The 15,596-nt window shown below is 34.6% G+C and overlaps 1 protein-coding gene across 1 annotated transcript; it reads left to right on the forward strand.

Annotated features, from left to right (window-relative positions):
* Positions 1-1,532: 1,532 nt before the first annotated feature.
* Positions 1,533-7,696, forward strand: MS3_00010940 (uncharacterized protein; the record flags this gene model as incomplete). Its single annotated transcript, XM_051219352.1, has 3 exons — positions 1,533-1,544; positions 4,264-4,505; positions 7,492-7,696. 3 exons carry the CDS (start codon positions 1,533-1,535, stop codon positions 7,694-7,696), a joined length of 459 nt encoding a protein of 152 aa, XP_051066711.1.
* Between the last annotated feature and the right edge of the window lie 7,900 nt (positions 7,697-15,596).

Raw genomic sequence — 15,596 nt, forward strand, 5'->3', positions numbered from 1 at the left:
TAACAGTTTTTATTCAGATCTCTAACTATGGCTTAATATCAACCAGGTTTGAAGCAAAGGTCTCACCGACAGGAGAAAATTCTACAGTGAATGTTTGTGAGAGTCAAGTCTCCTCATTTAAAAATTTCACTGCGGTAAGATTAATTTTAAGTATTCTGTAAAAACTAACTTACCTCTTTTCTTCAAATATATAGTATATGAAAAGCGTTATTTCAATAAAGAATATTCCAGTCTTGAATCAGGTTGAAAAGACTCAATTCTTCACAGTTCAACTAACTGTCACACCAAATACATATTCTTACTATATTCTTGAGGCCAAAATCCAAAATAAAATACTTGGAGAAGTGTGTTACATTGATTACTTGCTAGAAGAAAACAATCAAACACGAAAAGTAAGTTTACTGTTTTGCATCTCGGTAAATCATACACTTGATCGACGAGCCACTAACATCCGATATATTTACTGGCCCTCGGAAATCGTCCTTTTTTGAACCTTGAACTGAAAGCAAAAGCAGTGAAACATGAAAAAGTTTTCACTATGAAGATTTAATTAGTTAATGAGGACAAGGATATCTTTAAGATTATGACTGACCATAAAATTCTAGCAGCTTTGGGATAAAGCACCAAATTGGTAATAAATGTAGTAATTTATTTATAGGTATTTGGAAAAGTGATATCGGAGCGATCCGCGGTTGACTATGATCACCACTACAGGAAGAGTGTGTGCCAGTTAACCGATAAGATCCCTCGTAGGTCAAATATCAGAAGGCAGTTGATGGCTGTAGTCGAGATGTATTTATTGGCGATCTCATGGTATCGACAGAATACCGAGATCATGCCAGGTTACAAGTGAGGTTACTGAGCGTAACCGAATTCGTGCAAGGTCACGAGCAACGGAAGAATGTATGTATTTTGGTACACTTAAACAGACAAGTACGTTTAAACAATCCCTGGTACAATTTGTTATGATACTAATTGTTTCCATTACACCAATCGCATTCTCTTGACAAAAGTAGGTCACTACAACTGATCGAACGCAGCCCCTAATATCAGCAGAGGAAAAAGTAAATCTTTAAAAATGAATTTGTACTCAGTGAATAAGCTAACAGTTATCTAGACTTAACAGTTGAGAACAGAACGCATTTGTGTTTAAAATGACAGTTACTAGGCCCCTGTCTCGATGTAGACGTCAACACCTGTGTACAGGATATAACTATTTGGCGAAGGCCAAATTACCTTATTTCCTGGAAACATAAATTTCGTTTTGTATGGAACAACCCCTACTGATGAAAGCGATTAAAATACGTGTTCAGAGTGATTTTCAAAGGTTAGCTATATGGAGTGGAAATGAAGTCACAGGACGTGTTACTGGTTTACATCTTGCTTGAAACCACATATTGTGGAAATTATAGTACAATCATTTGCATAATCGAAAAAAACTCGTTTTCCCTACTTCACTAGATGTGAATCTAGTAAATGAGAAACATAACAAAACTAATTTCATTGAATTATCAATATATTTATATTATACCATGGATTCACAGGTAATTTTATTTCAACAATTATTCTCAAAATATTCAAGTCATATTTCAAACATTCGGAAACTGTTAATGGAAGGTAACTATTTCTGAACGATAATATCCGATACCAGTATTTCTCAGAAAGAGGTTAACACTTCCATTAGGCTTGCAATTCAACACTTTTATTTGTTCCTCTTTGCCTGTAATGAATATTCTTCACTAAGCAATTTGATTGTACAACATTTTGATTACTTTCTTCTCCTTTCAACTCACTTTCAAACACTACAGGTTAGATTGATATCAGAATACACTATATTGAACTCACGAAGAAGTGGGAGTAGAACACCACTTGGTATAATCGAAAATAAAAAGGCCGTGAATATCAATTATAATTATGTGTTTGGAATTAAGTTATGCTATGACACCAGTTACGTAACTGGTGATGTGATCCAAATACAATTTACTTTAAGTGCAAATTCATTGGCTGTGAATACACAGAATGTTGTATTTTCAATAAATTCTATGGTCCAACCACCATCGATTATTCCTGTAGGTTTACTTCATTTTTTATTTGTTAGTCTAATCTAATCTAAAGCACATACTTCGATAATATATTTCGTTTAAACAACTAACTTCATCTGATGTTATCCTATATATATTACATGCATATCTTGAGTTAATGATCGAGTTGCTACTGAAATATAGTGTATCTATATGTTTTTGTAGTTGACTAGGTGATCGAGATGGAATAAGGAATAACTGACCAAGTTATCAATGTAATTACAATCTAATTGATAATTTTATTACTGGATTAATCCTGAAAGTGCTTTTTTCCTGATTTACTACTTTCTCAAACAGATTATAGCAGAGACCTTAAAACAACTTGACAATTTAGAAATTTTACTAACTTTTCGAACAAATGAAATGTTAAATTGATAGCTCTGAATATTCAATGGTGACTGAGAAACTGAAAAAATAAAAATTAATAGAATGCAAATCCATAAAATAGAATGTTAAATTGAATTTGTCTACTTTGAAATATCATCACCAGCATGCCATTTAATGATTTCAACTGAAATGAGCGTTGTGTAGATTGTTTATGATAGTAAAGTGATATGTTTGTGGAATACTTTATTGAGATGTGCTCAGTATGGATACCCCGAACTCGATGATACACATTGAAAACACAAAGACTGGTGGTAAGGATTTATTTGACCCTGCATATAAATTACAATAATATATGAATACATTACATCTTATATGATTTCTTTAGTCAGATTAACTGACGGATTTGCATAATTCGAACTGAGGAGTATTTATTATCAGGTAATTAAGAATTAAATGTGCGAATACAGATTTACCATATCATACAATTAAGCATCTATAACCAACATATGTAACTAATTAACTGAGTTATAGAATTACTCCTCAAAATGTGATTCAATATCACAGACGACCGATTTCACATGTCAGTCGTACTCCGATTGTGATTTAGTCATTGCTTGCAATATCACATATCTCACGAAATAACATGGGATCCTTTTTCAGTGATATATTTGTAGTAGCCTAATGAATAGGAAACTGTATTTCTGATGTTTCACGAATCAGCATGAATTACTTCTTCATAGAATAGACCAATGAATCATATCAGTACAAGTTTAAATACTGCAGAGGAACAAATCACGTATTTAGTACAAAGGAAACAAGTCTGATCATGCTATTGTCATGCCAGTCGGGTCAAATTGGATCTAATATTAGGAATATTTGTATGTAGTCATCTGTATCCGAGTGTGTGAGAAAATGTGATTTGTGCAATGTGTGAGAGTGGTGCTAATTTTATCGGTATTTATAGTTTTAAATTAATAGGTTTGATGAAATCATTTGTTTGCACCAAATACTTGTATTACTGCCTTGGGTTATCCTAAACAATTCACACATCCATTAAAGTCGTAAGTGTAAACTATTCGATTACGACTTAGTGATCTAAAGGTTAAAACTCCAACAGCAGAATTCAACACTGTGGATTCAATCATTGATGCAATTGTGAATACACATTTGTGATGAATCCTATACTTGAACGGGGAATCTGCCCACTGCTTTCAGATTCTTAACTGTGTTTTTGCTGGGCCATATACATGATGCATACTATAAAGCAACATTGATTCGCTCATTATAAATCAATCATGGAAATATTCTGATTTCTCCCATAGTGAGAATGAAGTGGCAGTTGGAAACAACTGTAATATAACCGTTCACTGTTACATATTTTGATCATCAGTTTCTTTGGTAAAGAAAAGTTGTATGAGAGGGGCGATAACGATTAAAGATTGATCTAGATATCTTTTCTTTCTGAAATTATTTTGACTTTAGTATTAAATATTTGTTTATCCTATTCCTCATATCTGTAAATACGTCAATTATTATGCAATAGTTTATTTGTAAATATTCTGCTGTTATACTTACGGAAAGTGAATCATCGAAATAACTGTTATTTATCTGCCTAAAGAATGACATTTCATAAGAAAGATACTGGTATTTATGATGAAAGTTTTCGCTTTTGTGGTCATTTCCTCTATTCAGTTATATGTTTACCAGTGTTAGACGGAAACAAATTCGGCTTACAGAAGCTTTGTCACTCGACTTGAAACCCATAAAAATTGTAAACGAATGTAAACTGATTTTAGAACTTTATAAACTATAATCTGCCTCATTGTTGCTGTTTGTAAACTCCTCCTGAATACAGCCCTCCAAAGTTCCAACACTTACGATTGAAAAAATAGAACCACGAAATTCACAACCACTGGTCAACTTTACCGCTATTGTTGAATGTCGTGTGAAATTTTTTGAGGATTTAGTTTACACACCAGTCACTCTCGTGATACAAGTAAATCCAGCTTATGGTATCATATTTAGACAAAATATCCAGACAGTTGGATATTTATTGAAAACTATGGCTCCTGTATCACCTTCTTACATTACGAAACCGTAAGTAATAACATTTAAGTGTACCCATTTTATTTTTTCTATGATCATTATATGAAAGGAAGTTATGTAATAATCGTCTGGTAAAATAGTGGTAAGGTGAAGATAATTTTCCACTTGATTGCGATTAAGAGCAGGATGTTCAAAACGTGTAATACTTGCTACTTAATAGTTGTGAAAACAATTGGAAAGTAGGAATAATATAATAAAAATAAAATGGATTATAGAAGATAGGAAGGGTGGTTAAGATCATGGAAGAATGAGAGACTGAACATACTGTTTGTGTACGGAATGTTTACGCTTAAGCTGGTGGACGGCAATAGTCTATGATGTACATAAGTTTTTCATTCGCATTCCTATTGAGCTGACTCCCCTGACTGTATGTATGATATTGAAGCAGGCTTTCGGTGTGGCGGAGTGGCCGGAATTGACTAGATGTTCCAAGATTGAGCTTTTGACTGACTTCTGTAATTCTTTGTGCAGCCAGACAGGGTATCCAATGTTGATCAGTATCTGCAGTAGTTTATTAAGTCATATATCGACTGTGACTTCGGTACAGATACGTCTAAACCACTAACAGAATGGATCAGGTTTCACTTTTATTTCAGTGGAAAGAAACTTTGAAAATTCATGTAATAACCATTCCATGTTAACTCTCTATATATCGATCTTCGTAGAGAATCGTCAGTTCTTCTTTTTATCAGAACTTCCAAGAAGTAGAATTCTGAATCCGACTCTGATTCCACTTTGAACTTAATTGATTGATGACAGATATTAAAGGCATTCAGGATATCTGTGACAGTGATATTTTTATCACAAATATTGAAAGTGTAGTCTAAGTATCTCTTGTATAGAAAGAAGTTGTCCGAATAGTGTATTCCAGGTTAGCAATTAGGCAGTCATCTATAAGTGAGCCGAGTGGTGACCCTGTTGCTACGTCATCAGTTTGTCTGTAGAATGCATTGTTAAATTTAAGTCAGACGTCCAGAGCACATCGGATAAGTAGTTCCTTCAAATAGTGTATTGGAACACCAACAAGGAGTTTGTCTTTTCAATATAATCATGTCGTAGTCAGATTGTCTCCGTCACATTTGTAAAACAAGAGGCAATATCTAGTGAGGTCATTTTCTTTCCGGTTAAGTTGACACTTAATATTGGATCAACAAAATCAGACTAATCAGTAGTGGTGTATCTACTGAGTTGATTCCTGACTGGTCATAGGATTTCAGCTGGCCATTGGGCGATTGTATGATATGGCGAGTTCTACATATCTAATATAAGACGTGTAGGAGTATCTTTCTTATTTATATGGTCATACAATGGAATAATACGTCCAGTTCGTCTACGTTTTTCATAGAGGTTTCCACTGATAACTGATTTATCTTTTCTTTATTAATTTTTATAAATTTCTGCTCACTTTGATCTGTCGCATCTTTTTGGACTTTTTCTTTGTTCATCACTTCAACATATTTTAATTAGTGCAACAAATTGTTGGGGTCAGTTGTTCTAGAATGTTCTGTAACTGATCTGGATCCAGGTGAAGTTATCAGTTGTCCTATAGCGACTCACGTGCAAATGGGTTTATTCTCATTTAACTCAGTTAAGCCCTTTTTATAACTTATTTAGCGGACAAAGTCATCCGCACTATAACAATTTATTGTACCCTTATTATTATTTTGTGCTTGTATGATATACGCATGCTTGAATATTGCTTACGGCCTACGCATTTGTTCACTCTGCTAGTCTCACTACTAACCGCTTATTTGATTCGATTACTCATTAATTTCACATGCTATATATATGTCCATGTTATTCATATGATTGACTCTGCTTTCTTTCTCTCTTGATTGTACTCGATTACTTACATTCGCTCAGTCGCTCGCTTGCCTGTTTGCCGTTCGACACAACTCTTAATGCTCGTTTAATGCATCTGTAATTTTGGACATCTGTGTGTGTGGTCTCGAAATAAACGTAATCAACGCTTCGTATTCGCCTTCTGAATAATATACCGTTGGGGTTAAATAGGACGGTTAGCAAGACGAATTGTATACGAAGTTTAAGGGATATATCGAATACCGACCACCACAGTCCTCTCATGTGTTTATGAAATTTTTAGGAATTGGTTTTTGTGACTACTAAAATCAATCAAATTAATAGTTTCAATGACACATTGTTACGGATAAGTAACATTAAGTAAGAAAACTAGGAAAACTTGTGACACTTTGTTTTAACGGCTAATCTTCAAAAAAATCTATAACCGATGTTATATTCTCTCCATATCAAACCTTATCATGATGAGTAGTGAAGCGGACTAACTGAGTAGTACACGAGTTTTACTGGAATACTCTACTTTCCTTTTCTTGACAAACTCAAAAAAACATATACCTTTATTATATTTTAACAAGTCAACTATAATTTAATTGACCTATTTCTTCATTTATAAACATCATCAGGATTGGAAAATATTTTGATGATAATTCTCACTTTTATTCATAGGTAACGTTGTCATCAGTACATGACAAGTATTGGTCGTAAAAACTATTTCAATTTACTAAATGTATCCCTAAAACTGTTTGATCTTCAGTTGCATATTAGGGAGGCTACACAATCAAGGGTGAAATTAGTTCATTCAGTGATTGGTGAATATATGTTCTTCAGTGTAGTGTCTTAATAATGAAAGAAAAGAAGTTAAAAACTCTGTTTTGGAGTACGTCGTAGAGTTGAATCATTCAATGATCATAAATATTGATATTTAAATTGGGAATAATATTTCTTACAACAATCATGTTTAAATTAGACACAATCACCTACTCTCTGTTATTCATCTGAAATCAGAGTTCACAAGTAGTTTTATTGAACACTAAACTATCTGTAAGCCAGAAAATTTAAAAAATCAATAAATACATTAATATATCTTGATTAGTCTGAAAGTTAATAATAAATATTCTTATTATTACTATAAACAGTATTTTCTTCTTGATTATTACAGAGATTCAATTACAGCACAACTTAATACGGTATACTTTAACGAAACATGTACTGACTCTCAGTGTGATATAGCATTTCGTTATTCAGTAATGCCAATCACCACCATGCCATTCGTTATCACCTTCACATTTTCCACCCTTGGATCTGTGTTCACGAAGACATTAACAATCACCGCTCAAAATAACTATTCTATTCAGATGGTATGACTCAAATTTTTATCTCAATTTTATTCAACATTTTGTCTCACGACTATATCTCATTGATTGCTCATTGTTACGAGTGAGTAACAGACACTCACGGCTTACAGAGTTAAAAGATAACTTGGATATTTTAGTTCGACTAGGTGTTGGGAATTTTGACAACAGTATAAGAACTACTTAGTTTTTGAAGGTGATTCCTCTGATAATGTATTGCGAAGTAAACAACGTGAATTAAGACATGTTACAATTCATGCAGTGTTGGTTTCATGAAAAGCAGATCACTCTAACACCGATATGTCAGAGTTATAGAATCATATTTGTTGTCACATACTAATGGTAACATTTATTTTTGAAAGAGCACCGTATTGTCAGTTTGGGGTTCTAGCGATCGTTGGATTTTATTGAAGTCACCAACCGATCAAAGTTAGACAACCACTGAAAAACTGGTAACACTGGACAGTCGTTTCATTATAGTTTGGGGTCTCTCAGGAATCCACATCCGCTAGCCCGAAGTTGAGAATCGAGCCCAAGTCCTTCGGCCCCGATAACAAACACTTGACCTTTAGACCTTTGAGTTGGGATCCAATGGTGAGCGACCATCTCCCATTGACCTCTTGTATCAGTTAATTTATGCCCAATATATAAAAGAACTTCATCGTTATGAAAATATTGTTATAACTGTGGGACTGAACCATGTTGAGTTGATTAACACGAGTATTCTAAGTGAATCCTATTTCAAAGCTGTATGTAATAAAGAGTGATTTGATGTTACAGATCTTAGTCGGAAATGACTGGATATCAGAATTAGGCAGAGACGCTTGTTAGGGACTGAATTTCCTGATTTTAATTTTGATTTCAGGATGATGACCTCATGAAGCCCAACATACATAAGTAAGGAGAAGTAAATGTTGATTGACTCCTAGTTTTTTCAGATTAAGTTTAAATTCATGATCATATGTATTGACTATGCTTTATAATTAGGATTTTGTAAAGTATTCAAACCACTCTTCCATATGTTATGGTATTGTTTTTACTTTTATGTTTTACTGAAAATGAAAATTTATTTTATTTTCCTTTGAAAATGTTCAACACTAACTCACGTTTGCTGATCATTTTAAAGCCAAGAAGCCAGGAACCGCAAGTGGGATTGGTTTCGCTTGAGTCGATGACTCCCAAAAATAAACTTGTACCAAATGCCTATTCGCTCCTAAAGTTATCCTTAATTCCAAAACCCAATGTATGGGGGACAATAGATTTTCGACTTTATGCACCAGGTTCCTTCAAAGAATACATATTTTTAAATCCACGACTCAAAACCCAATGCTCATCATTACCGTTTATCGGCTTATCAGCAACTGCTATAGATAATATGGTTTATATTAACGTGGAGAGAACTTATTATGAAGGTTTGTTTGTATTTATTTAACCATTTTATTGACCGAAGTTGTCATCGATAGATTTCCTATTATTAATGAGTAGTATGTTTTTGCATAACTAATTTGTAAATTACGACACCTATGAAAATAATTCTTCATCAATTGTTTTTAATGATGTTTTTCTACAAATACTGTTGTAGTAAAAGCATTTGTAATTTTACGTGAAATACTCCCTCTTAGAAAACTGTCAATAAGTTTTTCTTTCGAATATTGTATGACAGGATTGGTCCGAATGCAAAGCGGTTTCTCGAAGGATGCAGTATTATATTAAGAGTTACTCAAGGAAAACACTTGAATTCGGTTTGGATTAAATTGAGATTTTTCGGTAATATGTATTAAGTCCAGATGAAATATAGACAAAAAACTAGCAGTAATGCTAATCGATAAGAAGTAACTTATTCGAAAAGCCAAAATATGATGACATATGAACCACTGTGCAGAGGAGAGACAACAAATTTATGAAAAAAGAGGAATCGATTTGTTCCTGCCTTAAGTTGATAAATATTATGTTTCATCATTGACATTACCTACAAATGAACTTACGCCCCTTGCTTCTCGTACAGCTCAGGTAAACGACCAGAATTCTCCGAACAACTGTGTTCTGGGGTTTCATTTTCGGTCTTTGCTAAATATTACACATCAGTTTGGTGTCTGCCTTTAATTTCTGACGCAACGCGTTCTCGGGTCTTGCCACGTTTTCGGTTACAACCATTCAACATTAAGGATTTGATGAGTCCCGCAATGTTTGGCCAACCAAACACCAGCATCGTTTTCTAATTTCTTCTTCAACAAAAATCTAGTTTGATCACTGCCAGAGGGGTTTGTTGCTGATGATGCCCAGCGAATAGACTATGAGTATTCTGCTCAGACAATTGTTTGTAAAAACCTGTGAAATTTTTGGTGATGCTTGTACTAGTCCTCCAAATTTCAGCTCCATACAAAAAAACCAACCATATTGACGTCTATAATGAAACATGTAACTTCGATGATGGCTGAAGGTTGTTTTGAGTTCTTTGCTTTCCTTAATAATAGGAATACTATTCCTGCATTGCCAATCATTTCCTGCTGCAACACTGGCTATCTTCATTTGCAATGCTGGTATATATATATATATATATAATAAAACAGATAGATATATTGAAGAGTTCCCCAAAGTGTTCTATAATCCTATTACTCTGTTCCTAAATCTCAGTGATTGACCTGTTTCCTTAGTCCTTGACAGACCTCTCTGGTTTACCATATTTCCTTGCCAGCTTCTCCGTTGTGCAATATTGTTGTTTGATACTTCCTTCTTTTACTGATTTTTCCACTCTCAGTACTAGGTCTTCCACATATTTCTGTTTATCAGTTATAGTGCTCCTCTTCACTTGTTTTTTCGCTCCAGTGTACTCGGCTTGTGACTTGACTTTCTCCGTTCTAGTTCGACCATTATTGTTAATTGCGGTCTTCCTGTTCTTCCTTTCTGAATCGTATCCAGAGTTCGCATAGAGATGAATTTCTTATGATGATGCTTGTTGCGGCCCACAATCTCCTGCCTGATACGTTGAAGTTAATGCTTGTTCGATACCTTTCCAGTTGTCCTCCATGGTAGTTTCTTCTTCTTTCAGTAGATCCTGTGAGGCTTGTGGCGTGTTGTTGAGAGTTATCTTGAATTGGTTGAGTTTGCTAGTATCTGGAAGGAAGGTTGTATTGAGTGTTTGTAATGCTGTTTTTCCAGTTGTCCAATGCTTCTTTCGCTTTAGTTTCACCTTGACCACACCCAGGTAGATGGTGATCTGAAGCAATGTCAACTACTCTTTTGATTCTCACGTCTTCCATCGACCTTCTGAATTTTTTACTGATGCAAATATGATCGATCTGGTTCTGTGTAGTGTGATCCGTCGAAACTCATGTGGCGTTGTGTATGCGTTTGTGGTGGAATAACAACTTAATTGAATGCACTTAGATTCGTAAATCTCTCCCCATTCTCGTTCATTTCTCCCAGTCCACAGTCCATTTCGTCCCACGATATGTTCGTATCTCATGTTGTTCATTCCCACTTTGGTATCTAGGTCTCCCATCAGGATGGTCAGGTATTTTCCTGTGCACTTCTCTATGATTGATTGCAGCCTCTCTTAACACTGATTTTCATCGTCGTCATTGCTATCATTGGTGGGTGCATAACACTGGATAATATTTATTGTGATTTCGTCCTTCTTTATTTTGAAGGATGCTTTGGTGATTCTGGATCCGTGAAATCCCCATCCTGTAAGTGCATTTCGTGCTTGATTGGACAGCATCGGAGCAAATGCTTGAGTGTTTGGGGCATTTTCCTCTTCGTGACCGGAGTACAGCAGCATCTCTCCTGAAGCTAATCTTTTCTGTCCAGGTTGAGTCCAATAGTTTTCACTGATTCCGAGTACTGTCGAGTCGTACCTCCTCATTTCCGTTGCTAATCGATTAATCTTTCCGATCTCCCAAATTGTTTGAAAATTCTATGTAACTACAAAAATTGTTGCTGTGATTGTCAGGTGTGACATCAACCTCATGAATTTCGAACAATCTCGGCCTTCATCCTGAGGCATCATAATTCTCCTGAATGAACATCCTTCAACTCGGAGAGTAGAGTTTAAATGGTTTAACTTGTTTAATCTGGTTGTCGTCTGTTTTAGTAGGATTATTTCCTACTGGATGTCGTTGTTGATCCCATGCTCAAATCTTCTCCTTTATCTCTGCTTTTAACCGGCAGTAACCGTAGATATGTCCTAGGCGGAGTTATCATATATAGTATAAAGAGTCTCTGCATCAAAAAACTTAAATGATAATTATAACTGAACATTTGAGCTTTCTTGACTACATAATCACTCTTGTACATAAGCGTTTTCAATTTCACATTTTCTTTTGAATTTTATTGTGATTTCACGAATACACTGATTACTAATATGATCTGAATGATGATAATTCACAATCATATTTTCTACTTAGTTCCTCAATTTGACACATGAATGGCTTGTATGTAAACTTGGAATATTGTTATGTTTGGATATAATGGAACACATTTTGAATAAATACACTTTTGTGAATTGGTAAGACAGTTAGTCTCTTATGAGTCTCTCAGTTAATAACCCCATTTTTCATCGAAAAACTAAATTTACTCTACGAATTATCTTGAGTGAATTCAATTAATTGCAGAATTATATTAATTTCTACTCTGTTGAAGAAAAGGGAGAACAACGAATATTTTAGACAACTGGAAAATTCATTGTCATTTCGAGAAGGGTCTATAAATCACTTGGGAAATTTTTGATTAAACGTATCACAGATTATATTTTTATTGTTTGATTGGTTGTAGTGAGTTAGGATCTTGAATATAACTTTTGTACTGATTAATCAACATGTGTTTTTAACAGAATAAAATTCACCGAACTGTTACAAAATGCAAAACCAAATACTCAGTAAGCTTCGTTTTGTCAAATTTAGTGAAATAAATTTGATTTTTTGTTGATTGTAACTGAAGGGGTTTGTGGAGATTTTTAGAAATTTTCACAGATTGAAATCATGAGTCAGTTGAAACTAGACCACCATTGAAAACCTGGAAGCACTGGACGGCCGTTTCGTCCTAGTATGGATGCGCACTGCTGAGGAGTCCCATACTAGGTCGAAACGGCCGTCCAGTGCTTCCAGGTTTTCTATGCTGGTCTAGCTTCAACTGACTCATGATTTTAATCTGTGAAGATTGTAACTGAATCAAGTCAATAATGTCGTCTCTTTGCTGTTTACAACTACATATTCATCATGTTCAAGAATTACTAGATGTTGATAATGTGATGCATCTGTTTACGTGGTAAATCGCAAGTGATAAAGCTCTTCTTGTAGTTGTCAAATAATCACAACCAATAACCTAAGACAGATGATTGATCATATTGTACACTTTATACAATTGACACTGTTTTTCTTCTTCCATATTTGGTCACAACGTATTTGAGATAAAAATAAATAACTATGAAAAATTAACATTTAATTGCTAGTTTGTGTTTTGGTTTTGTATAGGAATTGTAAATGATTCAACATTATCACTAACAAATGAGATAAGTTATTACATTCCAATGTTTACTGCTAATTATAACAATGCGTCGGTAAATTTCACTTACGATATGACAATTGGTTCCTATTCTACTTCTGGTAGCTTTATGTTTATTACTACTACTCCAGCAGTAAGTGAAATAAATTATTTCATATTATACGTTTTAATCTGCATAATTATTATGTAATGTGTTGAATTCTGAAAAATTGTTTGGTGAAATCAGTATACCGTGTCCGTTTATAAACTGTTATTTTTATTTTATCAATGATGCATTTCTTTATCTAATTAATTCACTTTGCTTTATTCAAGGTAAACAGATATGAGATCCGACAATGACCATTTAATCTAAGTTGAGAACGAATTCTGACTGCTAAATAAACGAAAACAATCATGTTATGAAATATCTATCCATGTTTCACATGAGCTGTGATGAAATAATTGCTCTTATAATTCCATTTGGAGAAATGTATATTTCGTCCCACATAGCTAGTACCATAAACCGTTATAAGAAACGCCATTTTAGTGAAAACACACTAATATTAAAAATTATTAGCGAACAATTGATTTGTTCTGGTTACTCTACAAGATTTTCGATCAGTACAAACCACATAATTTTGAAAACTCTTTTCTTGATCCCTACTTCGCTGAAGTATAATTATTAATTTAGAATATAGAAAAAACAAATATGTTAGTTCCTATTTATCTGAATTACAATTATCGATCCAGATAAAAGACGAAACGAATCGGCAATATTAATTTGAAGTAGCGTAATTAATCAATCAGATCAATTTAGTAATCAGTGTATTCGTGAAATCACAATAAAATTCAAAAGAAAATGTGAAATTGAAAACGCTTATGTACAAGAGTGATTATGTAGTCAAGAAAGCTCAAATGTTCAGTTATAATTATCATTTAAGTTTTTTGATGCAGAGACTCTTTATACTGTATATGATAACTCCGCCTAGGACATATCATCATAAATAATTCACCTCTATGCAAACACTGGACACAATTCAGAAAGGAAGAACAGGAAGACCGCAATTAACAATAATGGTCGAACTAGAACGGAGAAAGTCAAGTCACAAGCCGAGTACACTGGAGCGAAAAAACAAGTGAAGAGGAGCACTATAACTGACAAACAGAAATATGTGGAAGACCTAGTACTGAGAGTGGAAAAATCAGTAAAAGAAGGAAGTATCAAACAACAATATTGCACAACGGAGAAGCTGGCAAGGAAATATGGTAAACCAGAGAGGTCTGTCAAGGACTAAGGAAACAGGTCAATCACTGAGATTTAGGAACAGAGCAATAGGATGATGATATATATATACCAGCATTGCAAATGAAGATAGCCAGCGTTTCAGCAGCCTATGAATCAGTAGTGCTCAACATGCTCATGGAAATAAGCAATTTCCTTATACACAACATGGAGAACACCAACACTTTGACACCGGAATGTTGTACCGTAGCATTTAAGAAACAGGTAAAAAAAATCCTAATATTGTGATTTTCCACTAAATATCATATGATATAGGATAAGAAAACCGGGATTGAATAAAACCAGCAAGCTGCATTGAATCCATCGTACATCGAAGCAGCACACAAAACCATCCTACGGGTGTCAGTCCACCAACAATAGAAGAAATTAGGATGACCATCGGACAAATCATGAGTGGGAAAGCAGTAGGACCTGACAATATACAATCTGAAGCACTGAAGTTGAACATAGAAGTAACTGCAAACATGAACCACATTCTATTCACGAAGACTTGAGAGGAAGAACAATTGTCGACAGACTAGAATGAAGGACACCTCGTCCAGATATCAGAGAAAGAAAATCTGAGCAAATGTGAGAATTATAGAGGCATCACACTACTGTTAGTAACAGGAAAAATTTCATCAGAATGTTGCTGAACCGGCTGAATGATCGACAGACTGGACTTCGTGAGGATCGGTCGTGCACAGACCAGATCGCAAAACTACGGATCATATTTGAACAGTCAATTGAATAGAACTCCTCAACATAAATCAACTTCATTGACAATGAGAAAGCATTCGACGTTGTGGATAGGAAGACCTTATGGAAACTTCTTCGACACTGGCGTTCCCGAGAAGATCGTCAACATTTTATCCGGAATTCATACGACGGACTATAGTGCAAAGTGGTGCATGACAGTGGTGTATGACAGCTGATAGATGCAACCCAAGTGAAAACTTAACTATTCTATCACATGCACATCAACAAATGCAGATAAGGGCAGCCAGTGAAGCAGCTGCCTATGTATCAGTAAGCCTCAACATGCACATGTAAATAAGCAATATCCTTATACACAACACGGAGAACACCAACACTTTCACACTTGAATGATAATTAGATTTATAGGCGATGATTAACAAAGCAAGAACT

This window comes from Schistosoma haematobium, chromosome 4 (assembly GCF_000699445.3).
Source record: "Schistosoma haematobium chromosome 4, whole genome shotgun sequence".
Classification (NCBI taxonomy): Eukaryota; Metazoa; Platyhelminthes; class Trematoda; order Strigeidida; family Schistosomatidae; genus Schistosoma; species Schistosoma haematobium.